General features: G+C 37.6%; 2 protein-coding genes across 4 annotated transcripts in view; one reads left to right on the top strand and one right to left on the bottom strand.

The window, feature by feature from the left end:
• Dnah12 (dynein axonemal heavy chain 12) overlaps positions 1 to 18,242 on the bottom strand; it is a 260,099-nt gene extending 241,857 nt beyond the window's left edge. For all 3 annotated transcript variants that reach the window (XM_040289787.2, XM_078038350.1, XM_040289797.2), the window contains exons 1-6: positions 17,917 to 18,242; positions 11,363 to 11,435; positions 11,158 to 11,274; positions 10,704 to 10,881; positions 3,176 to 3,257; positions 3,001 to 3,027 (exon numbers count right to left, since the gene is read on the bottom strand). In XM_040289787.2, coding sequence (XP_040145721.1) covers positions 3,001 to 3,027; positions 3,176 to 3,257; positions 10,704 to 10,873 — 279 coding nt within the window. In that variant the 5' untranslated portion in view covers positions 10,874 to 10,881; positions 11,158 to 11,274; positions 11,363 to 11,435; positions 17,917 to 18,242. The remainder of the gene's footprint in view (positions 1 to 3,000; positions 3,028 to 3,175; positions 3,258 to 10,703; positions 10,882 to 11,157; positions 11,275 to 11,362; positions 11,436 to 17,916) is intronic.
• A 209-nt stretch (positions 18,243 to 18,451) lies between these two features.
• Positions 18,452 to 23,513, top strand: Pde12 (phosphodiesterase 12). The gene is made up of 3 exons (XM_005317233.5): positions 18,452 to 19,759; positions 20,969 to 21,047; positions 21,199 to 23,513. Exons 1-3 carry the CDS (start codon positions 18,452 to 18,454, stop codon positions 21,639 to 21,641), a joined length of 1,830 nt encoding a protein of 609 aa, XP_005317290.2. The 3' UTR covers positions 21,642 to 23,513.
• Positions 23,514 to 24,938: the final 1,425 nt, after the last annotated feature.

Genomic DNA, 24,938 nt, shown 5'->3' with positions numbered 1-24,938 from the left:
ATGGTTAATGATATTGATTTATCTTTGATGTGCTTATTTGCCCCCAATACATCCTCTATGGTGAAATGTTTTACCCAGTTCTCTATTAGTTGGTTTATTTTTATACTGTTGAATTTTAGGAGTTCTTTATATATTCCAGATACTAGTTCTTTTGGGATATAGGAGTATTTTCTCTCAGTGAGTGACTTGTTTTTCATCCTCTTAATGGTCTTTTGCTGAGCAAGAGTTTTCAATTTTGATAAACTCTTATTGGAGATTTTATGGATTATGCTTTTGAGGTCATACACAAGAACTCTTTGCCTAGTTTTTTGACAGTTTTGTCTAAAGTTTTATAATTTTATGTTTCTCCTATTTTTTCTTCTCAAAGGTTTTTTCCCCTGATATTAAGGATTAAACCAGGGTCTCCGATATGGTAGGTAATTGTTCTACCACTAAACTATATCCCTATATGTCAAAAGTATTTTAATAGACTTTATTTTAAATTGGTACCAGGGATTGAACCCAGAGGTGCTCAACCACTAAACCACATCTCCAGCCCCTTTTTTAAGACATGGATTTTACTAAATTATTTAGGGCCTTGCTAAGTTGCTGAGGCTGGCTTTGAACTTGTGATCCTCCTGCCTTAGCCTCCCACACCACTGGGATTATGGCATGCCCTACCACAACTGGTTGTGTGCATGTGTGTCTATGTGCTTATGTGTGGTACTGAGAATCAAAGGCACTGGGGAATCAAAGCCAGGGCTTTATGTATGCTATGCAAGCACTCTACCACTGAATTACAGTCCCAGACCCTATATTTTACCTTTTATATTTAAACCTATGATCAATTTTTTGTTAATCTTTGTATAAGGTATAAGGTTTAGACTAAGGTTTTTGTTTTGTTTTTATGGATGTCCAATTGCTCCACCCCATTTGTTGAAAAAGTTATTCTTCCTCCATTGAATTACTTTTGTCAAAAATCAGTTGGAGGGGCTGGGGTTGTGGCTCAATGGTAGAGTGCTCACCTCACATGCATGAGGTACTGGGTTCTATCCTCACACCACATAAATGAAAAATAAAGATATTGTGTTCACCTAAAATTTAAAAATAAATATTAAAAAAATCAGTCAGATGGGGTTGGGGTTGTGGCTCACTGGTAGAGCGCTTGCCTCTCATGCGTGGGACACTGGGTTCGATCCTCAGCACCACATAAATAAGTAAAGTAAAGGTATTGTGTCCATCTACAACTAAAAATTTTTTTAAAAGTCAGTTGGGTGAGCTGGGTGTGGTGACACATGCTTGTAATCCCAGTGGCTCAGGAGGCTGAAGCTGGAGGATGGCAAGTTCAAAGCCAGCCTCAGCAACAACAAGGCTGTTGTTACTAAATAAAATACAAAATAGGGCTGGGGATGTGGCTCAGTTGTTGCCTGCCCCTGAGTTCAATCCCCAGAACACCCCCACCCCTCCAAATAAGTTGGGTATATTTGTGTGGGTCTATTTCTAGAACATCTTTCTGTTTCATAGATCTATGTGTCCAACTATTTCAAAGTAAAAAAGAGATTTTGTTAAATCCAATGAAAGTCTAACGAGAGAAGTATTGAAAAAATATCCTTCAGATTTAGCAATTTGTGGTCACTTGTGACATCAATGATGAAATAACAGAATTCCTAGAAGCCAGATTGCCAAGAAGAGCTGGCTCAATGACTGCTTTCATGCAACTATTTTCTTTTTCTTTTTTTCTTTTCTTTTCTTTTCTTTTTTTTTTTTTTTTAGAAATCACAAACTGTGGAGAAATAAGAAGAATGATAAATTGGGGCTGGGGATGGGGCTCAAGTAGTAGCGCGCTCACCTAGCATGAGTGAGGCACTGGGTTTGATTCTCAGCACCACATAAAACAAAATAAAGATACTGTGTCCACCTAAAACTAAAAAATAAATATTAAAAAAAGAATGCTAAATATATACACAAATACACCTTACAATTCACCCAACCTCATGTTTGGGGGTTATGGTGTACATTCCAGTTCTTATATCTTGTAAAGAGGCACATCTGAAGTCTCCAGAAAAGTTTAGAGACAGGGGAAGAAAGGGGAAGGGCATTTAAAGAACAAAGCCTTGACTAACTGAAAAAAGAAAGGTTCTTCCATATATCCTCAACCCATAGGAAGGTATTATCAGCCCTCTATCCTCAAAGAAAAGAAAACCTTCCAGGACTTATAAGGCTTATAGCCCCATCTGGGAACATGCAGTATAATTTCTTCTTATGCATAACCAATTCCAAAAGTCTCTGTATCCTTCCTATTAAATAATATTTACATGCTGTCATATTTCTGCTAATCACATTGCAGTCCCACATCATCATCCATGCAGTCAGAGTCATTTTTTTAAATAATCTCTAGCACCTAGTATGTATCTAGCATATATTAGATTCAACAGATATGAGGTATCTGTTGTTTGGATAAATAGCCATCATTATATCAATATCAGTATAATCAATTATAGACTTAATTTTAAAATGAAGATGTATTTCCTTTAAAACTGCCACTCAGAATATTTTTTAAATTGTTTGGAATAAGAACTATTATTTACACAACTAACCCTCAAATAGTAAATGACAACAAAGCATAACTCTTAAACCCCATATTATCACTGGGCACCGTGGCACACGCCTATAATCCCAGCAACTTGGGAGGCTGAGGCAGGAGTATCCAGCATTCAAAGCCAGTCTCCGCAAAAGTGAGGCACTATGCAACTCAGTGAGACCCTCTCTCTAAAATACAAAATAGGGCTGGAGATGTGACTCAGTAGTTGAGTGCCCCTGAATTCAATCCCTGTACCCCCACCCCAGAAAAACCCCGTATTATGACATGCTTGTTTCCTTGGGCAGAAAAAAAACCCAAAAACCTCAGTTTCTAAATTTATTTCTTTCCTAGGATGAGGCATAACAAGGGGTCTTAGAAAAATGACTTTGAATTAATTTATTTGAACATTTTCAAAACAAGAAATAAACAATAAAACTCACTCCTTTTCTTTTAATTTCACTGGTCATCTGTAAAAAAACAAATAAGATAATTAAGAAGAAAATTTTTAAAAATCGAAAATATTTTAAATTTATCTATTATTTAAAATTATTCATATTGAGATTAAAATAATTAATATAGTATAAGGATAAGTATTTTAAAAATAAAATAACTTACAGTTGGAGGATAATCAACTTCTGGTAATGGAGGTATTCGTTTATCCAATGTTCTGTCTAGATTTTTTTTGGCTCCATCAATTCTGAAATTTATAATTAGAAAAGCATATAACTCTAGAAGCTAACATTAGCATAAATTATTAAAAACACTGAAAGTCTAAAATTTTTTCAACTCCACTAAAAGGAAAGATATTCAAAAACTCTTTATCTGACTAAATTTTCTATGAGAAAATTATCAATGAGTCCTAAAATTTTATGTTATGCAAGTATAAGGTAAAAGGGTGAGAGTAAAAATAAAATCAACTTTTTCAATTGTAACTTACTGACAATTTGAAAATTAGTCCCAATGCAGAGGTTCAAATTAATCCTGTCAGAGAAGGTTTCCCTTATCTACTATATAAATAAGTACCTCTCTCTTTCACTATCTGTCTTCATTTATCTTTCTTCGTAGCACTTACCAACATTTAATATATACTGTAGACTTTTTTATTCATTGCCATTATCCCCAATAAGAACAGTATCTGGAACACATTATGTACTCAATTTTATCTTTAAAACTGTGTATGGATTTTTATCATATATAATTTCCTCTTTAAATCAATTTGTACCATATTGGATAAAAAATTCATCTTACAACAAATATTAATACATGCAAATGGTATACTAGGTACTATTAAAATATAGCAGCAATAAATCTCTAGGAATTTATAAACTGAGTGAGAAAATAAGAGAGTGCCGGGCTGGGGATGTGGCTCAAGTGGTAGCATGCTTGCCTGGCTTGCATGCGGCCGGGGTTCGATCCTCAGCACCACATACAAAGATGTTGTGTCTGCCGAAAACTAAAAAAATAAATATTAAAATTCTCCCTCTCTCTCTCTCTCTCTCTAAAAAGAGAGAGAGAGAGAGAGAGAGAGAGAGAGAGAGAGAGAGAGAGAGAGAGAGAGAGAGAGCGCCATAAGGGCACTCTGGTGGTTCAGAGGAAAGATGAGTTTGTTCCACCTGATGAACACATCAGCATTTGCAATGAGCTTTAAATGAAAGAAAAGATTTCAGGTGGAGCTGTGGTTTTACTGGGATCTGAAAAACAGGAAGGCAAAAGAAGGATCAAAGGAAAAAGGGATAAAAGGAGTTGTCCAAACTGTCCAAAGTTTACGGGATGAGATGAACATAGGTCTGGAGAAGTGGTTTGGAATATCCACCTAATGGCCTCAAATGGCAATTTTTGCATTCAATCAACAATGGGAATGACTAAGAGCTTTTGAGCAAGGAACATTTTAAGACAAATCTAACCATTTATAAAGCCAGATACATTTTAAAAGATGACCAAAGAAGACGATATTCAAGGAAAAGAGACCTCAGAAAGACTAGAGGATGCCCAGTATGACAGGAATTATTAAAAAACAACAACTGAGAGGGGTGCAATGGCACACACCTGTAATCCCAGAGACTGAGGAGATGGGAGACTGAGGTGGGAGGATCTCGAGTTCAAAGTCAGCCTCAGCAACTTAGTGAGGCCTTAAGCAACTTGGCAAAACCCTCTATCAAAATAAAATGTAAAAAGGGCTGGGGATGTGGCTCAGTGGTTAAGCGCCCCTGCATTCAATCCCCAGTACAAAACAAAACAACAACTGAAGGATGAAGGAGATACCATTAGAAAGGTAAGAGAAGAACCAAAAGGAATTTCACAGTAAGTGTGGTTACGGGAACCATAGCCTGGGCATAAAGGGCCATGTCTGTTTTACTCACTATTCCAAGGTACATAAGCTCAATAAATACTTAATGAATGAATGAACAGAATAGTGGATATGGGGAAAATATCAGATGTCTAGTTCAGTACTTTGCTTGATATGTGAACATTCTCAACAATATCAAGCTATACCCATGGTAACCCAGGGCAAGGGCTCAGTGGGGGGATGGTCAGTCATCATCACTTTCTGAGACAACCCAATTTATTATCAGTTAAGCTCATTTTCTTCAAAACAAATTTCTTATATTGACTTGTGGCTTTATACTTCTATTCTCTGCAACTATATACAAAGGGTCAGATTCTTCCATGTTACTCTTCCAAAAATTTGATAACCTGCCCAGTTCCTTCAACTACTTCTGTTAATAAGAGTTACTGTTTATAGGAGCTTATTATATCCTAGGCATTGACTTAAGACCTTTACAAGCATGGATTTCATTTAACTCTCATACCAATCCTAAGTAAGCAATATTCTTTTCTCCACATTTTTTTAAAAATATTTTATTTTTTAGTTGTAGTTGGATACAATACCTTTATTTTATTTATTTATTTTTATGTGGTGCTGAGGATTGAACCCAGGGCCTTGCACGTGCCAGGCAAGTGTTCTACCAATGAGCCACAACCCCAGCCCCTCTTTTCTCCTTTTATAGGTAGGTATATAAGGATAAGTAAAGTTATATAACTTGTCAAATTCACATGACTGCAGAGATGGGATATGAATCAAGGCCTGAGTGATGTGAGAGTCTATATTCTCACCAATTAAGTAAATTTTGTGGTTTCAAATTTCCTTCCTCCTCTGTACCTATTCTGGTTTATCAATGTCTCTCTTAAAATGTGATCCCAGGATCCGAGATGTTGACAAGTACAGAGTGAAATTTTCCTCTTCCCTATACTAGATATTCTACATTTATTAAAGCAGCCTAAGACTGCATTTGCTTTTTTGAGTACCCTTACCACCCCTATTGAATCTTACTGAGCCTGTACTAAACTCCTAAGACTTTTTTTAAATATTTTTTAGCTTACACATAGACACAATATCTTTATTTATTTTTATGTGATGCTGAGGATCAAACCTAGTACCTCACATGTGCAAGGCAAGCCACAACCACAGCGATATCCTAAGACTTTTTTGACATTAAGTGGAAAATACTCCATTTTTTTTTTTTGATACTGGGGATAAAACCCAGAAGCTCTTTACTACTGAGCCACATCTCCAGTCCTTTTTATTTATTATTTATTTTTATTTTGAGACAAGGTCTACAGTAAGTTGCTTAGGACTTCACTAAATTGCTGAGGCTGATCTTGAACTTGCCATCCTCTTTTCTCAGCCTCCTGAGTTTCTAGGATTACAGATGTGCACCACTACACCTAGCCCTCCTCTTTTCTTTGTTAATCTTCAAGATCCTCCTTCATTTCTCCCTGAATAGCCTAGATTTCAGCAATTGCCACTTTCAAGGAATGTTACTTATAGATTAGTGTGCTAATTGGCATTTGTGTAGGCAGGCTTGCACTGTAGTTATCCCAACATAAAGATAAATGCCAATTTCCTTGAACTTTCTATATGAAAATGTCACATCTTAATAAAGCAACAATTTCTGGAACATGTTTTCTCTTACTGTCTATGAATAAAAAGAACTGGAAAGGACATAATAATGAGCCTTTTACTCCCTGTTTTTGCTCTGTATATTAACAATTTAAAAGTAATAAACAAAAACTGGATTTCACAGGACTGTGGATGACCACATGTGGTAAAAAAGAGAAACACTGGTTTAATTCAAGAAAGGAAGTAGTAGCCAAGGAAGAAGGCAGCTCTTTCCCAGAACTTGGGAAAGCTATGAAATGATGCTGACTCATCGATGTGGGTCTCAGGAACTGGTACCAGCAGCAGGCCCAATTCTGCTTAGAATTCCTTACATTCTACCTCACCCTGGACTCTATTCCACAAACCTCATTCCATCTTTGAAACAAGCCTGCATTCCAATTGTCTAACTCTCCAATTGTCTAATATGAGGAAATAGAAAATCCCAAAGCCTGTGGCCATCCAGAAAGACATGTTTCCAGCATTAAAACTTCCAATTCTAAATGCTTTATTCCCAAAGAAACATATGGCAATTCTAAGTCTGATATTAAATATGACATTTACTTCAGTTAATTTTGAGGCAATATTTTTTGATTACACAGCCAAATAAATGTGGTACTATTTACAAATCTGTATAAAGCACAATCACATTCATTCACCAATAATAACATACCAACACTATGTTTTGTGTTGAAATTTCTCTCCTTAAGCATGTGAGAGTTTAGTGAAAGAGAAATACTACTAGAAAAAAACAGCAGTGTGCCCTGTAATTCTCTTTTCTGTTGCTTTTCTTTCTGCTTTATCAGTCATATTTAGTTGCCCTTGCTCCACACTGCATCTAATTCCTAATACCTCAGCCCTAGGTTTTTCACTTCATATTTTCCTCAACCCTCTGCCACTTCCTCCTTCTTCCCCCTTTGGCTCCTCCTCCCCTACCCCCATCCTAGTGATTTTCAATCATTCTCCTATCTTTAAAAATCGTCTAAATGCTGGTGATCCCCAAATTTCTATCTTCAGCCTAGACTTCTCTTACTAATACCAACTTCCTAATAATATTTTCCCTTAAGTTACATAGGCAATTCAGCTCCAAAAGTGAGTTAATTTTTTTTTTACCCCCATCTCCTGGACTTCCAATTCTCTGTAAATGACACTACCATCCACCCAGCAAGTCCTACTGACTCTGGTTCCAACACATAGCCTCGAAAATCTTCTCTCCAGCCTTACCCAAATTACCATATGCTCTCATCTATGCTACTGTGATAGCATCTGACCTGGCTTCTTTCCTTTTACTCTAGCCTTCTTCTCCACCACTCTGTCTATTCTTAATAACTGGAATGTTTTAAATGTAAATCAGATTTCACATTCATCCCCATTTAGAATATTTCAACAGCTTCTATTACACTAAAATGATCTGAGTTCATTATCATGGCCTATAAAACCCCATGCAATTTGCCCCACTTTCTTCTCTGTCTTCACACCACTCTTCCCCAGACTTGTGATACTCCAGTAATATAGGCATTTGTCAACTGCTGCAACAGACTAAAAACATTCATATTTCAAGGTTTTTGTGGCTGCTATCACCTTTCTTAGAGTGTTTTGCTCCTGCTTATTTGAGTGACAGGTTTCTTCCCATTCTTTAGATCTTTACTTAAATATTATCTCCAGAGGCCTTTCCTGCAGTGTTCCTGGGAACACCTTCCCTGTCTGTATATCTCACTATCTTACTTCTTCATAGCATCTATCACTATCTAAAAAGACTAACATAACTTTTTTTTCTTTACTCATTTACTGTCTCCTCCCACTAGTATACAAACTTCTTAAATGCATAGTTCCTTTAAAAAAATATTTAGTTGTAGACAGACATAATAACTTTATTTTAATTATTTATTTTTCTATGTGGTGCTGAGAATTGAACCCAATGCCTCACACATGCTGGGCAAGCACTCTACCACTCAGTACAGTTCTTCCCTTGGTGTTTTTTATGATCTCCCTAGGAGCAAACACAGCATCTGTATAATAGCAAGTACTTAATATTTCTAAACATCCCTGAATATTCTAAATTGAGGTTAGAAGAAATAAAAATAGGTGTAAGGAAGGACAAAGAAATATAATTTTAATTTAAAGTTCTGCATACCTTTCCATCCCTGTCACTCCTAAATTTCTGGGAAATCCATAAATCGTAAAAAGTTACTCACTTATAAAAATTATCTTGTGCATTGTCAGCCCACTAATAAACAGATTAATAGAGAGATGACATTTTAAAAACCTATAATATTGGGACTTTCCAACATTATCTAGGGACCACATCAGCCTAAGGATCCTGAGACTAGCCAGACTGATGTCACCCTTATATACCTTCCCATACCCACCCCTCACCAGCTTACCTTTAAAAGAATAGTCAGGAACACTGAAAATGCATCTCTTACTCTTAAGCTGGTTGATCCTCATTCTCCCTTGAATGTATACTACTTGCTTTCCTAAATAAATCTCTTGGGTTTCTACTAACACATGCAGAAATTCTTTTCTGTCACATACATCAACGACCCCATTAATACTAAGTCAAGTCTCCCCCCTTCTGAGATCTCCTTGGTACACTTTTCCAGAGATATCTCTTCTCTGGTGATACAATGATTTAAGAGAAATATGTAGAGATGGATAAATAAGGGATTTAGAGGCTTTCCAAAGGAGGAGATCCATAAATAAGCATTGAAGAATTAGTGTTAAGTATTTAGTCAGGCAGTACAGTGAAGCAAATTTTGGAGTTCATCTTTAAACTGTGAAAATAAGATTCATTCATAGAATTGTGAGTAATTCAATATGGCAATATGAGATAATGAAAAGCTTCAGAGGAAGAACAGTCTTAACTCCTAGTGAACTCCCTTTTAAGTCTTCTGAAACACTTAATAGAGTCTTAGAAATAAAGGGGATAAAAGATGTCTAATAGTACATGTATTGGTATTTGTCAATACACCTATAAATTAAGATTTAAATGAGTAAAGATTGATGACCTAATAAAAAATTAAAATCTAAAAAAGTTATATGATTAACACATCTATTTAGCTGTAAGAAAAGTAACATAAGCCAATATTTAAATTACTAAAGTGACAACACTGACGGAGGTGGAAATTTACAACCCCTAGTGGGGGAAAAGGAAACTGAGGACTTTTTGCAATTTCCCTTATCTGCCAAAGTTCCCCTGCCTGCCAAAAGTAAGCCCACCAAAAGTATCTGACAAACTCTTCCCATGGTGTGGTCCTGCTAAACCCTATAAAACTCAGATCCTTGCTGTAGCCAGTCACCATTTTCCTGAAAATGTGCTCCTCCGATGCTTAATAAAGCATTGCTGATGCATTGAGGACTGTCTCCATTTTTTTTTCCTTTTTGTATTCTCTTTCATTTGCTTTCAAATATGATCATTGACAATGTTATAATAAAACCCAATCAATTGTAAAATTGTTGATAAAAGAATCGAACAAAGAAAGGAAAGCGAATCCAGAAAGAGAAGCAGAAAGAAATCTCCCATTTCACAGGTTGGAATTTTGTTAGGTTGGAATTTTGTAAACAAGATCCATGTCTTTTTCTTCTTTTTATCCCCAGAGTCCAATAGAGTCAGGTACCCAGGAAATTCTAACTATTGAATTGAAATGCATCAGCATTATCACAGCCTTTGGTTACTGGTACCTAAATTAATTTCCACTAAATTGGGGGAGACAAGCAAGATGTTAGACTATGTTTTCTTTTATATAGAAAAAAAATCAATTGCAAGTTGTTTAAAGATAATTTACTTCCTTAAATATTTTTTCAAATGAAATGCTATTTTTACAGACCCAATTATTTGGTTTACCTACTTGAGAGGTAAAATAGTATGGTGCTTCAAGTATGTGAACTCTAGAACCAGACCACCTGAGTCTCAACCCCAGCTGTGTGACCTTGGGCAAATTACTTAACTTCTCAGTACTTCAGTTTACTCATCTAAAAAGTAGAAATAATAGTGCCTACCTTATTTGGCTGTTGTGAGAAATATAAGTGAAAAGAACAATACCTGAAAAAGTAAGCACTATATAATATTAGCTATTTTTAACTGTTTTCCTGGTAGTATCTTGCCTGTAAACAACCTACAATGCTTAAAAATTTTTTATGAGAATATGAACACTAATCAGTTCACTTGAATTCCAAGCAAGAATTAATTACTGATATGCTACTTACACTAACTGATTGATGGTCTTCTGCTGCTCCTTGGATCTTTTGTAGTTTAGCAGCTTACTTTGTTGTGGTGTATCAACCCCTATGTCTTCTGGGGGATGGACAATAGGGGGTAATTTCAAGTTCAAAGCCTCCTTTTCTGCTTCAATGGCAGCTTTGTTTGGATCTGACATCTTGTCCCCTAAAAATTAAAATATATTCTGAAGAGAAAAGTTCCATATAGCCATTATTGTAAAAGCAAGCCTCAATATATTCATAACATCTCAAGACCAAAATAAAATTCTACACCCTTTTAGATCTCATCTCCCTCCCAAATATGAGACAGAGGGAAAGAGGAGAAGAGTGTAAGAGAGAGAGGCAAAGTAGGGGGAGAGGACGAGTGACAGGGAGAGAAAAAGAAAAGAGACTTCTCTGGTGAAAGTAAAGAGGTAAGGAGGGGTATACTCAGGCATCTCACAGGCTCCAGATCCAGTAACTGGTGAACAGCAATCCTCAACCCAGTGTTAGCAATGTTGTCGCCATAGAAACCTTGTGGCCAATGCCAGAAGGGCTGAATGAAGGTTGCCTGGAGAGCCTGTTGTGAAGCACGACAGATTTAGATCACCTGTCACAACAATAATTCCCATTACTCAAGTAAATGGAGGATGAGTAAGTCAGATTACCTTTCTTCGAAAAGGGTTCAGAAAATCAGGACCTTCAAACTCGAAAAACTGTGTGACTGGAAATTTTAATCCGCTAGAAAATAAACAGGTTTATATAAATACTTACTCTCAGAGGAGAATCAAGTCTTCAAGTGTCCCCATAGTTCGGGGAGCTATGGTGCATGCCTGTAATCCCAGAGATTGGGGAGGCCGAGGCAGACAGGTCACAAATTTGAAGCCAGCCTTAACAATTTAGCAAGATCCTGCCTCAAAAAAATTTAAAAAGGGCGGGGAGGGAGTGGCGCTTTACTCAGTGGTAAAGTGCCCCTGAGTTCAATCCCAAATCAAAAAAGAAAAGAAAGAAAATCAAGTGTACCCATAGTGACTTGTAAATATTACAACTAATCAGCAATATAATTTATCTTGTTTTTATATTTGCTGTTAGTTTACAGTAATTTCAGGAAATCTTGCCAAAATCAAATAGGTAAGGTGTGTAACTTTGTGTCTGGAAAGCAAATGTGAAATGTTGCAATTGAAGCTGCACAGTATATACTCCCTCTAAAGAAAAGCATATGTGGAGCTGGGGTTATGGCTCAGCAGTAGAGTGCTTGCCTAGCACATAAGAGGCCTTGGATGGGTTCGATCCTCAGCACCACATTAAAAAATAAATGAATAAATTTAAAAAAGATATCGTGTCCAACTACAACTAAAAATTTTTTTAAAAAAATTTAAAAAGAACAGCATACATGATTAGTCAATACCTAAACAAAATCAGGGTTGTGTGTTGACTGGCATAGTCATTTGACAAATATTTGAGTACTTTCTCGGTGCCAGTCACCAGGTTAAAAAAAAAAAAATTAAATGAGGGTATATAGCCTATCCTGCTGAGGCTCAGACCCTGGGAAAGAAATTCAGGATCCCAACAGATGAAGAAAGATGCCATTGGTAGAGTAGTCATGCTGTATTTGGAAGCAACAGTAGCCCCAGCCTGATTTCAGCACCCTTTAGTCCTTTCATAGGCCTTTTTTATATGCAGACCAGACAAAGAAGGCACATTGCCAATGAGTTACATAAGTGAATGCATGCTCATAAACAAGCACTGTTTATGACCTTGAGTACATATGCTGAATCAGACTATGACTTTAGCTATATCTAAAAACAGCCTGCCAGAAGCCTTAGTGAAGAAGCCTAACTATAGCCATCTTGGGCCTTCCCTACACAGCCTTACAATATTATGTCTGACACACAGTAAGTGCTCCAAAATGTCATTTAAGTCAGTGAATGACAAAATAGAATGTCCTGATAGTTTTTTTGTTTGTGAACCCAGGAGTGCTTTGGCACTAAGCAATATCCCCAGCCCTTTTTATATTTTTATTTTGAGACAGGATTTCACTAAAGTACTTAGGGCCTCAAACTTGTGATCCTCTTTTTTTTTTTTTTAGAATTTTTAATATTTATTTTTTAGTTCTCGGCAGACTCAACATCTTTGTTGGTATGTGGTGCTGAGGATCGAACCCGGGCTGCACGCATGCCAGGCGAGCACGCTACCACTTGAGCCACATCCCCAGCCCAAAACTTGTGATCCTCTTGCTTCAATCTCCTGCAGGATCACAGGTGTGCCACCATGCCCAGCTTGTCCTGGTAGTTTGTAAAAGCAAACTATCTTTCTGTAGAAAACAAAATACTTTTATAAGTTTGTGATGGTCTTTTGAGTGCTAATTTGATTAGGCTTAACTGTACTAACTGAAGGGAAGGCAGCAATCTTTTGTATGATACGCTTTCTCCCAGTTATTCAATCAAACACTAATTTGGTGCTGCAATAAAGAAAATTTGCAGATATAATTCAAATCCCCCATCAATTTATATTAGCCTAGAAAGATTATCTTTAATGAGTTTGTCTCAATCAGTAGAATTCCTTTTTGGGGGGTTGGATGGGGGGTTAACAGGGATTCAACTCAGGGGCACTCAACCCCTGAGCCACAACCCAGCCCTATTTTGTATTTTATTTAGAGACAGAGTCTCACTGAGTTGCTTCGCACCTCACTTTTGCTGAGGCTGGCTTTGAACTCAAGATCCTCTTGCCTTAGCCTCCAGAGCTGCTGGTATCACAGGTGCCCAGCTAGAGAATAAAAATAAAATTATATTCATTCTGGCTATAAGGGTTTTATCAGATAATTTATAAATATATCCTCCTGACTGTCTTATCAGATTTTTTCCCAGTACTAGAGATTGAACCCAAAGTCTTGTGCATACTTAGCAAAGTACTCCATCACTGAGCTTTACTCAACCCTGTATAATCCTCCTTTTTTTCCCCTTCCAATACTGGGGTGCTGAGGATTGAACTCAGGGCAGTCTAGCACTGAACTACATACAATCCTTTTTAAAATTTTGAGACAGGGTCTTGCTAAATTGCCCCAGTCTGGCCTCGAACTTGTAATCCTCCTGCCTTGGCCTCCCAAGTTGCTGGGATCAATGGTCTGTGCCACTACACCTCGCTGTCTAATCTTTTTTTTGATGGTATCTTTTGAAAAGCAAGTTTTTAACTTTGATAAAACCCAGTGTATATATTTCTTTTATAGATTGTGATAGTGAAGTCATCTATAAAGACAGAAAATCATGAAGATTTTCTCCTATGTTTTCTTCTAATTTTGTTTACTTGGGTCTATGATCCAGTTAGAGTTAATTTGTGTATGCGGTGACAATAAATGGTGTAATTTTTGCATAGGGTTAATTCTGCATATAGATTCATGTGCATTTTTGCATCCCTAGCTGAGTGACCTTGGCACCTTTGTTTTAAAAACCACTTCACTAGCTGGGCATGCTGTTGTACGTAGACTCAGCTACTTAGGAGGGTGCTGGAGAATCACTGGAACCCTCTAGCTCAAAATCAGCATGGACAACTTTGTGAGACCCTGCTAAATTTTTACTCCTCACACTTCAGATAGAGCCCTAATATCCAGAGTATATAAAGAACTCAAAAAATTAAACAATAAGAAAACAAACAACCCAATCAACAAATGGGCCAAGGACCTGAACAGACACTTCTCAGAGGAGGACATACAGTCAATCAACAAGTACACGAAAAAATGCTCACCATCTCTAGCAGTCAGAGATATTTTTGTGGTATGTATCAAAACAATGATTAAAACTAAAAGAAGATTAAATTAGATCAGCTTGCCTAAAGGAAAATCGTATTTTCTAATGGAACTTTTATTTTGCATAAATAAGCTATTTTAAGGTTGACTAAATTCTGCAAAGTTGCTTGAAGAAAATACTGGGGATAAGAAAAATAAATAACATTTCAAAATTCAGAATTGTGGCTCAGTGGTAGAGCACTCATCTAGCACATGCAAGGCCCTGGGTTCTATCCTCAGCACCACATAATAAATAAATAAATAAATAAATAAATAAATAAATAAATAAATAAATAAAGGTATTGTGTCCAACTACAACTAAAAATAAACATTAAAAAAATTCAGAATCACTCATATGGGTCCTATAAACTGGAGACTTATCTCTTTCTTGCCTTAAATCTGGGACAGGAGTCTCTGTGTTTCTCCTTTGCTAACAAATAAATAAAATTTCTTTTTTCTAAAAACTTTGTTCTCATGTTTGGATTGGCAACAGAGCCAAAGACTGAACATGGTCCTGATACCATGAGCAAGGACTAACTTACCTGTAGATGTATGTTATGGCTCAGAACTTTAAGAAGACAAAGAAAGACTAGAACAGTGCCATGTACCTATAACCCCAGCAACTTGGGAGGTTGAGACAGGAGGATCACATATTCAAGGTCAGTCTCAGCAACTTGGCAAGGCCCTAAGCAACTTAGTGAAACCCTATCTCAAAGAAAAAGAAAAAATAGTGCTAGGGATATAGCTCAGTGGTAGAGTAACCTGAAAAGAAAACCAACAATCCCCAATTCAAATCCAGTCTGGTCTTTCAGGTCTTTAGGAAGATACATTTTCAAAATAGAAAAATCAAATACATTCTATTTAATAGCCTGACTTAAAATGCTATGTGGGCCTCCATTTGGATACTTGCCCTAGACCTCTCAAATAAAGCAGGTCTTCTCATGCCTGACCTTTCCACATCCAGATTCATATCCAACTGCCTATGGATATGAGAAATAACCTCCTGGAACCTAACAAATATCTAAAATTCAATATGGTCTAGACACTCTCTTGATTTTCTTCTGCAAATATACTCTAATCCTAATATCTCCCATTCCTGTAAATGTCCTATCACTTGTTTAGCTGCTCTGTTTATTCCTGCCCTAATAATCCACTCTCTATTCTGAAATCAGAATTGTCTTTTTAAACATGTATCACGAAAGTTTACTCCCCTGATTAAAATCTTCCCATGGGAGAATGGATCAACAAAATATGGTACAACCATGCAATAGAACACTTTTCAGCCACTAAAAGGGAATAAGACACTAATACATATTACAATATAGATGAAATTTGAAAATATTCTAAGTGAAGCCGGGTGTGATGGTGCACCCCTGTAATCCTAGCGATTCAGAAGGCTGAGGCAGAGGAATTACAAGTTTAAGACTAGCCTGGACAGTGAAATCCTGTCTCAAAATAAAAAATAAAAAGGGGTAGGAATGTAGCTCAGTGGTAAAATATACCCCGAGGTTCTGCACTGTGGGGTGTGGGGGTTTGGGTCCATCACAATACCCAGTGCATACCTGTAATCCCAATCACTTTGGAGGCTGAAGCAGGCCTCAGGAATTTAGTGAGATGTTCAGCACTTAGCAAGACCTTGTCTCAAAATTAAAAAAAAAAAAAAAAAAAAAAAGACTGAGCATGTAGCTCAGTGATAAAGGGTTCCTGTTTCAATTCCAAGTTGCAAGAAAGAAAAGAAAAATTTTTAAGAGAAGCCTATTAAGGTCTCTTAATGTATGATTTAAATATTCAGATTAGGTAAATCCATGGAAACACAAAGTAGAGTGGTAGTTACCAGTAACTGGGGTAAGTGGGAATGGAGACTGACTGCTGGTGGGTGTGGTATTTCTTTTGGGGCTGTTAAAGATTCTGGAATTGCCTAGCATTATGGTTGCACAAATTTGTATGAGAGTACTAAAAGCCACTGAACTATGTCATTTGAAAAGAGTGATTTTTATGTTTATGAATTATACCTCAATTTTAAAATAAAAGAATCAGGAAAAAACTTAACAAAAGTTGTTTTTAATTATACAATGCCTTACTAGATATGTGTATTTGATTTGGGGGGGGGTAGGGGCATGGGTGGAGGTGGGTAATGGGGATTGAACTCAGGGGCACTTGACTACTATCCCCAGCCCTATTTTGTATTTTATTTAGAGAAAGGGTCTCACTGAGTTGCTTAGCACCTCGCTTTTGATGAGGCTGGCTTTGAACACTCAATCCTCCTGCCTCAGCCTCCCCAGCCATTGGGATTATAGGTGTGCACCACAGCGCCCAGCTTAATATTTTTCCTTTTTCTCTTCTTTTTGGTGGTGCTGAGGATGGAACCCAGGATCTCTGGCTACATGCACAGCCCTTCCTGGGCTATTAAGGCTCCATGAAAATTGTGAAACAAAACTATTTGGAAGCCAATGAGAATTAGGATACACAAAACTTCCTTCCACGATTAAGCAACAACTAGCTTTCTTCCTTTGAGAAAAATGAAAGTTAAAATTATTTTCCAAAACTGAAAGCAAAACTACTCCAATGCCTTCTCTTTTTCTTAAAACACACACTCCATTAGTGCTCAGCCAATGAGAAATCAGAGGAAGAAACTTGCACTCTAGGGAATAAAATGCTGGTTGTAGGGCTGGGGTTGTGGCTCAGTGGTAGAGCCCTTGCATAGGAGGCTTGAGGCACTGGGTACGATTCTTAGCTCCAAATTAAAAAAAAAAAAAAACTAAACATTTTCTTTAAAATGCCGATTGTAACTGTTCTTGGGGGTGAGACCACCATTAAAGTTTCGCTTTCTCTGTATAAATAAGTAGAAAACGCAGACCTTCATACTGTTGCTCACTCAATGTAGTGGGTGACTTTCCAACCTGCTACTCTTCCCTGAGCTCACTGCAAGTTATACTGGACTTCTTTCTGGTCCACAAACAAACCAAGATCCTTTCCTTTCAAGGGACTTATGAGAAATATATCAGTTAAGTTTGAATTTCAGAAAAAAAAATTTTTAGGTGTAAGTATGCAGCATTATCATTATTTTTCTTTAATTCACTTAATTGGCAGCCCTGGATTTTTATTTGCTAAATCTGGCATCTCTAAAAAGATAAGATCTTCTTTGCTAACTAAAAATGAACAGCTTTCCGCAGTTCATCGCTACTATTTGTTTTTGTTCGTTTACTAAGCTGTCTGTATAACTTTGACCGGGTTTGTAACACGGATAAAGCCTACTTCACAAAAAAATGTGAGGCTTAAATAGACACCAAGCGTGTACCGTTTTTAGCATACAAAATGTTCACTAAATGGGACTTAATGTATATTAGTCATTATCAGAAACTCAGTTGGGCGCTTGGTCGCCGGCCCCGCCAGAGTTGAACCCTCCACAGTTCAGGAAAAGGCGAGCAGGGTGAACAATACCATAGAGAGGAAACGAGCTACGCTTTCCACGTCCCCAGTGAGCCTTCCAATTCGGGTGGGAACCCCTACACCCTCACTCAGTCCAGCCCCAGGGAGTATGAGGAAGACGCCTCCAGAAAACCCGCTCAACGCCCGCCTCAGTTCGCAAAGTAGAGCAAGTGACACCGCCCAACCTCTTCCGGTTTGATGTACCTCCCCCTCCGGGCCCCAAGTTGCACTTTCAACAAAGCTTGGAGTACAATATTTCTCTCTAGCACATATATATATATATTTCCTCCACCTCAATAAACCTAACTCTGGTTTAATATAAAAATTAATTGGCTAGTAATTAGAGAAAAGTATTGCTATGAAAAGGAGCAGATAAGCACGCCTAGCGAAAGTGCGTGGCTCGAGCTTTGTGCGCCTTCTCCTAGCCTGCCGGAAGTCGCTGGGTCGGAATGGGTTCCGGAGCCGGCGGATGTAGCTTCTCAGTCTTCACTTGACACCGGGCGGCTGCTTGGCTGCTGGTCTTGTCAGCCTCTGGGTTGCCAGGTTCATGTGGAGGCTCCCAAGCACCCGCGCCGTACTTCGTGGGGTCCGGACGGCGGTGGAGCAGCACAGCCGGACTGAAGCGGCTCCTGAAAAGGCGGCAGGCGCGATGGAGCGCGCTGTAGTGCGCTGTGTTCCCTCGGAGCCCAAGCTGAGCTTGTCGTTTGCACTGGCCGACGGCAGCCACAAGAACATGCAGCGCGACCAGAGTGAGCCGCTGGGTCGGGCCCTCAGCCGGATCGCTACCAATGCCCTCAAGGGCCACGCTAAGGCAGCCGCAGCTAGAAAGAACCGGAAGAACCGGTCCAACGCGAGCGGTGGCGCGGCCTGTGCAGGGTCTGGGTTGGAGACGGCAGCAATCTGCGAGCCCGTGGTAAAGCTGTACTACCGAGAAGAAGCAGTGGCTGAGGATGTGCTCAACGTGGACGCCTGGCAGGACGGCGCGGTGCTGCAGATTGGCGATGTCAAGTACAAGGTGGAGCGCAACCCACCCGCCTTCACCGAGCTTCAGTTGCCACGCTACATCATGGCCGGCTTCCCCGTGTGCCCTAAGCTCAGCCTTGAATTTGGGGATCCGTCTGGCTCTCTCTACCGCTGGTACAAGGAAGCCAACCCTGGTGCCGCGGAACCTGAAGGTGGTGGCCCTTCGTCATTGTCTCCCTCTTCGCCATCTTCTACTTGGACCGAAACGGATGTGAATGAGCGCGTCTACATCCCGTCCAATGCTGACATCGGACTACGGCTGAAACTTCACTGCACTCCAGGCAATGGGCAGCGTTTCGGGCCGAGCAGGGAATTGGAAAGTGTGTGTCCAGTGGAGGCTGGGCCTGGTACTTGCACTTTTGACCATCGGCATCTCTACACCAAAAAAGTGACAGAGGACGCTCTCATCCGCACTGTCTCCTACAACATTTTGGCAGACACGTATGCCCAGACTGAGTTCTCACGGACTGTTCTGTACCCATACTGTGCCCCCTATGCCCTGGAGCTTGATTACCGCCAGAATCTTATCCAGAAGGAACTCACAGGCTACAATGCCGACCTCATCTGTTTGCAGGAGGTTGACCGCGCGGTGTTTTCGGACAGTTTGGTACCCGCATTGGAGGCTTTCGGGCTGGAGGGCGTGTTTCGAATCAAGCAGCACGAAGGCCTGGCCACTTTTTACCGGAAGTCAAAGTTCAACCTCCTTAGCCAGCATGACATTTCTTTCCAAGAAGCCCTGGAGTCTGACCCACTTCACAAAGAATTGCTGCAGAAACTAGTCTTGTACCCATTGGCACAGGAAAGAGTGCTCCAGAGATCTTCTGTCCTTCAGGTGAAGTAGCTCTTTTTTCATACTTTCCCATTTTTAGGAGCCTGGAATGCGGGGTAGAGGGAGGGCAGCAGAGGTTATGATTGAAATCATCCAAATTTTATTGAAATGTTAAAAGTTTAATTTTCATTTATTTGGCATTTATTGAGCACTCTTGTGTGCCTCCTGTGCTGCAGGTTGCCTTCAGCAAGACAAATAAGGATTTTCTTAGTGCCTCACAATCTGGGGGAGATATGTTAAATACAAGAATAATAGCAATATTTAATTTTTTAACTACTTGTCAAGCACTGTTCTGACATATTTTAAAGTACTTAAAGTGCTTGGTGACCTTTGCCATGTGCTTCATAACTATTAACTAGTAGTCTTTATCATTGGAGCATTTAATCTTCACAGTAATCCCTGTGTTCTCATTTTACAGATGTGATTCTGCTCATTTTATAAATGGTCAAATTTACTTATCCATATTCACACAAACATGGAGCCAGGATTCTCAACTATATACATATAACAATCATCACTGGGCTGAGTATTAACTGCTACTTAAAGCTATCTTTGTTTTTAGAAATATATTTACTGTGTTTGTCCAGAATTTTGAGGTCATTGGTTTGGTTCAGAGTAAAAAGAGTTAGCTACCTTTTGGGGTTTTCTGGAGCACCTGTGTTTTATGCACCTTTTTGTAAATTTATTTAATTGAATACACATTGAAGTCCTCTATGAGGTAAGGATAGAGTTTTTTTACCATTATGAAACTAGCTTAGAAGTGTGTTTCTCCATGTCATACTGCTGTGTTGAATATTCAAACATAGGTCCATCTGACTCCAAAGCCTGCCCCTGACCACTAGAAAACAGTCTCCAACCTTAATATTTTCATCTATAATGTATCATATTAGCTTTATATGTTGGACTATTAAAATACATTACACTAAATCCTACTCATATATATTCTAAAACTTTTCATACTTGATATCAGTTCATCAAGGGAAGGATATGGAATAAAATGTCCATCATATAGACTTAGATTAAAAAAAATCTGGGGCTGGGGTTGTGACTCAGAGGGAGAGCACTTGCCTATGCATGAGGCACTGGGTTCAATCCTCAGCACCACATAAAAATATTGTGCCCACCTAAAACTAAAAAATAAACATTAAAAAAATTTTTTTCAGGAGATTGACAGACATCAATTGACTTCCTGACACTTTCCATTTATTTTAGGTTTCAGTTCTTCAATCTACAAAGGAGTCTTCTAAAAAGATATGTGTTGCTAATACCCATCTCTACTGGCATCCAAAAGGTACATTTTATTTTTTGTGACTTAAACATGGTGACTCAATGTTATTAAATCTGTTTCACACATATATTTTGAGTGTCACCATATGAAATTTTTTTTTTCTTTTAAAGACTACTTTAAAAAGTACTTACATTAATGTTTTTTATATTCATAGGTGGGTACATTCGTCTCATTCAAATGGCAGTAGCTTTGGCTCACATTAGACATGTCTCATGTGATCTGTATCCTGGCATACCAGTTATATTTTGTGGGGACTTTAATAGTACACCATCAACAGGAATGTATCATTTTGTCATCACTGGCAACATTCCAGAGGATCATGAAGACTGGGCTTCCAATGGGGAAGAAGAAAGATGCAACATGTCTCTAACACATTTCTTCAAACTGAAAAGTGCTTGTGGTGAACCAGCTTACACAAATTATGTTGGTGGCTTTCATGGATGTCTAGATTACATTTTCATTGACTTTCATGCTTTAGAGGTTGAACAGGTGATTCCATTACCTAGTCATGAAGAAGTTACCACCCACCAGGCCTTACCTAGTGTTTCCCATCCTTCTGATCACATAGCACTTGTATGTGATCTAAAATGGAAATAGATTTCTGTTTAATGGAATTTAAGTATAAAAAGGAAATTAGTTACTTTGTAGAAAATTTGGTATGAATCAAAGCTAATATGTAACTTTCAAAGAGGAAATAATAGACTCAATGGTAAAACTTTCTATTCATTCCCTACTAGTTATGTTCCAAGACTATTTATGTTTGCATCATATAGACCCTTTTTCCCCCTACACTTGGAGGTAAAGCAAATATATTTATGGAGAAACAGGAAGTTCAAATATTGTGTACATTTTTATAAATGATTTTTAATATAATTAAGAATTTTTTAAGTACCATTTGAATGATCTTTTAATTTTTTTCATGACACATTTCAGATTGAATCATGTTTATTTAATTATATGAAAAAATGCATACAGGTTAAGGTGAAAGACCTAAATTCTGACACATGGAATAACCTTAGGGTCTACCTCTACCTCAATTTTGTCATTTTATTACAATTTCGGAGTTGACAAAAAATTAAAGTTGTTGTTGTTGATTGCTTCTGTTTTTTTTTCTCCACCCCCCACCCCCAAGTACTAGGACTTAAACCTGAGGCTCTCACACAGTAGGCAAGTGCTTTGTCATTGAGCTACATCCCCAATCCTTTTTGAGATGGTCTAAGTTGCCCAGGCTGGCCTTGAACTTGGGATGTTCCTGCCTCAGCCTCCCCAGCCTCCCATGCACCACTGTAACCAACTTCCGTTTTTCAGCTAGTTTTTCAGTGTCTTCATTCTCTAGTATTTTTGTTGTTAATATATGGTAAAATGGACATAATTTATATTCTGAGTCATACAGCAGCTCATTTTAATTTCTAGTATGTAAGCACAATTTAGTATTCAAAGTAAATAGCAACATTTGATCCCATTTTATTTAATTACTCTTGCCTACAAAAAACTTAAGACAAAAGAGTATTTGACCAGGTGATATTAACAAAATACAGCATAATACATTATTTTTGAGAAACTGCCTACTGATATGGACTCGAAACTTTGGATAAACTCATTCAGCATTTCTATGCCATAAGCATTTTCAAAATTGTTAGTTTTTATGAATAGGGAATAGAGAAGTAGTTTGGCTTTTGAGTATATCTGAAATAAAAACTTACTTTTATAGGTAAGCATTATAATTTATTGTAAAACAAGATTTAAATAGGAGGCCAAACTCTTTTAAGATTAGAAATTACAAACAGCCTACAATGATAACTAAGCTATACTAATTTATCACCATACTTTATTTGTAATGCTTAAGCTGTTGATATTCAAGATAACTATAGTGTTCTCTCATATTTCTGCATTTAATTTCTAGATTAGGTATTAAATCCTACTCATCTCAAGAAAAGCTCTGATTTTCCAGTTATGAAAATGCTAGTTTCAAATTCTTCTCTGAATCCAATACCATAAGAATTGTCTTCTTTAGATAATCTGCTGTCAGATGTATTGTTATCTCTTAGTTTAGTAAGTTTGAGAATGAAATTTTACCTGCCCTTCAGATTAAACCTTGAAGTACTTGAAGGGAAAGATTAAGGTACCAGATTGAACTGGGGATTGAACTCCGGGGCACTCAATCACTGTACCACATCCCCAACCCTATTTTGTATTTTATTAAGAGACTGAGTTGCTTAGCACCTTAGCCAGCTGAGGCTGGCTTTGAACTCACAATCCTCCTGCCTCAGCCTCCAGAGCCACTGGGATTACAGGCATGTGCCTTTATGCCCAGCAAGGTGGCAGTCTTGTGATCTTATTTAGAAAGAGCTATTAAATGGGGGCGGGGTGGGGGGAAAATCGATGCTACTGACTTGTGCCTTCCTAAAAACCATTTTCAAGAGCATTTTAACAGCAGTTTATAAATAAACAAATAAAGCTAAAATCTGATTTTTTTTATATATACTTTTTCTTTCTTTTAAAAGTTTGGTTTTGGTCTGCTTCCAAATACACGTTGACAGACCCATATAGTAACTTAAGAGAAAACAAGTTTCTCAAAAAAATGTTTAAAAAAAATTTCTAATGTGATATAATTACCCATGTCCATGAAAAGAACACACAGTTTCTATATTATACAAGTCCTAGCTAGATTGGAATCTAGTCAGAAAAACTCTTTAAGCACTTACTAAATAGTCCATATATCCTAAATACCTAAAGTTGGTATTTCCTGACTAAATAGTGTAATCAGATTATATACAGGTATTTAAAGATATGTTATTTTGAAGTGCTATATAGTCAGATCTCCCATACACAGATACATTAGAATGACTCGAGTCCAAAGGTAGATAGATGACAGTAAGAAAATTATGTAAGTAGCATACCAAAATTTCCTACATTCATAAGTTAAGACAAAGTGTTATTCAGAAATGTTTAAAGCTGTCTGTGATTGAATTTTTCTATTACATTGGAATTTTCAGTATATTTTATTATAACAAATATGGGAAGTTTAACCACTTTTTATGGCACATCACATTTTATAATGTCCTAAGTTCTTGCTGCAGGAATTAACATTTCAAAATTTTATAGCTATAAATGAGTAGAAGTATTTTAAGATATGTTCTTCTATTTTTTTAATATTTATTTTTTAGTTGTAGTTGGATACAACACCTTTATTTCACTTGTTTATTTTTGTATGTGGTGCTGAGGATCGAACCCACAGTCTCGCTCGCACGTGCGAGGCAAGCGCCCTACCGCTGAGCCACAACCCCAGCCTAAGATATGTTATTCTATTAAAATGATCTCTTGCAAAGTTGTCACTACAGCAAATATATACATTGATATTCAGAATTCATTAGCAAACAAATCATTTCTGGCAACAATGTGTGTTGTTTTAAAATTTTGAATATTAAAATCAGTTGTTCCAAATTTCCTTTTGAATGTGGTGCTTCATACTGGAGGATAGATGTCTGAAGAGCAAACAAAAAGAGAAAAGATGGGAACTGTACTGTGGGAAGAAAGATCTCCCTAGCCAAAACAGTCATTTTTGGATCTCACGTTTTAGCTCTGAAATATAGGCAAAGGTTTCCTATAAACTAATCCTTTTAAGTAAAATCCAAAATCCATATATAATAATAAAAAGATATTGCATATTAATTTAACAAGACCCAAATGAACAACTCATTAGGAAAAATCTTTCCTCTAAAATCAATTCAAAAACATTTAAATTATTGAAACTTTTTAATATTGGTCCTTTTTTATAAGGAAATATTGCTACATTCTGAGATGATACCAAAGCATTTTTTAAATGAAGTTCACATAGGATTAACCATTTTAATGTGTATAATGCATTCACAATGTTGTACAACCATCTAGTTC

The sequence above is a fragment of the Ictidomys tridecemlineatus genome, chromosome 2, assembly GCF_052094955.1.
Source record: "Ictidomys tridecemlineatus isolate mIctTri1 chromosome 2, mIctTri1.hap1, whole genome shotgun sequence".
Taxonomy (NCBI): domain Eukaryota; kingdom Metazoa; phylum Chordata; class Mammalia; order Rodentia; family Sciuridae; genus Ictidomys; species Ictidomys tridecemlineatus.
This window is presented reverse-complemented; position numbering and strand designations above follow the sequence as displayed.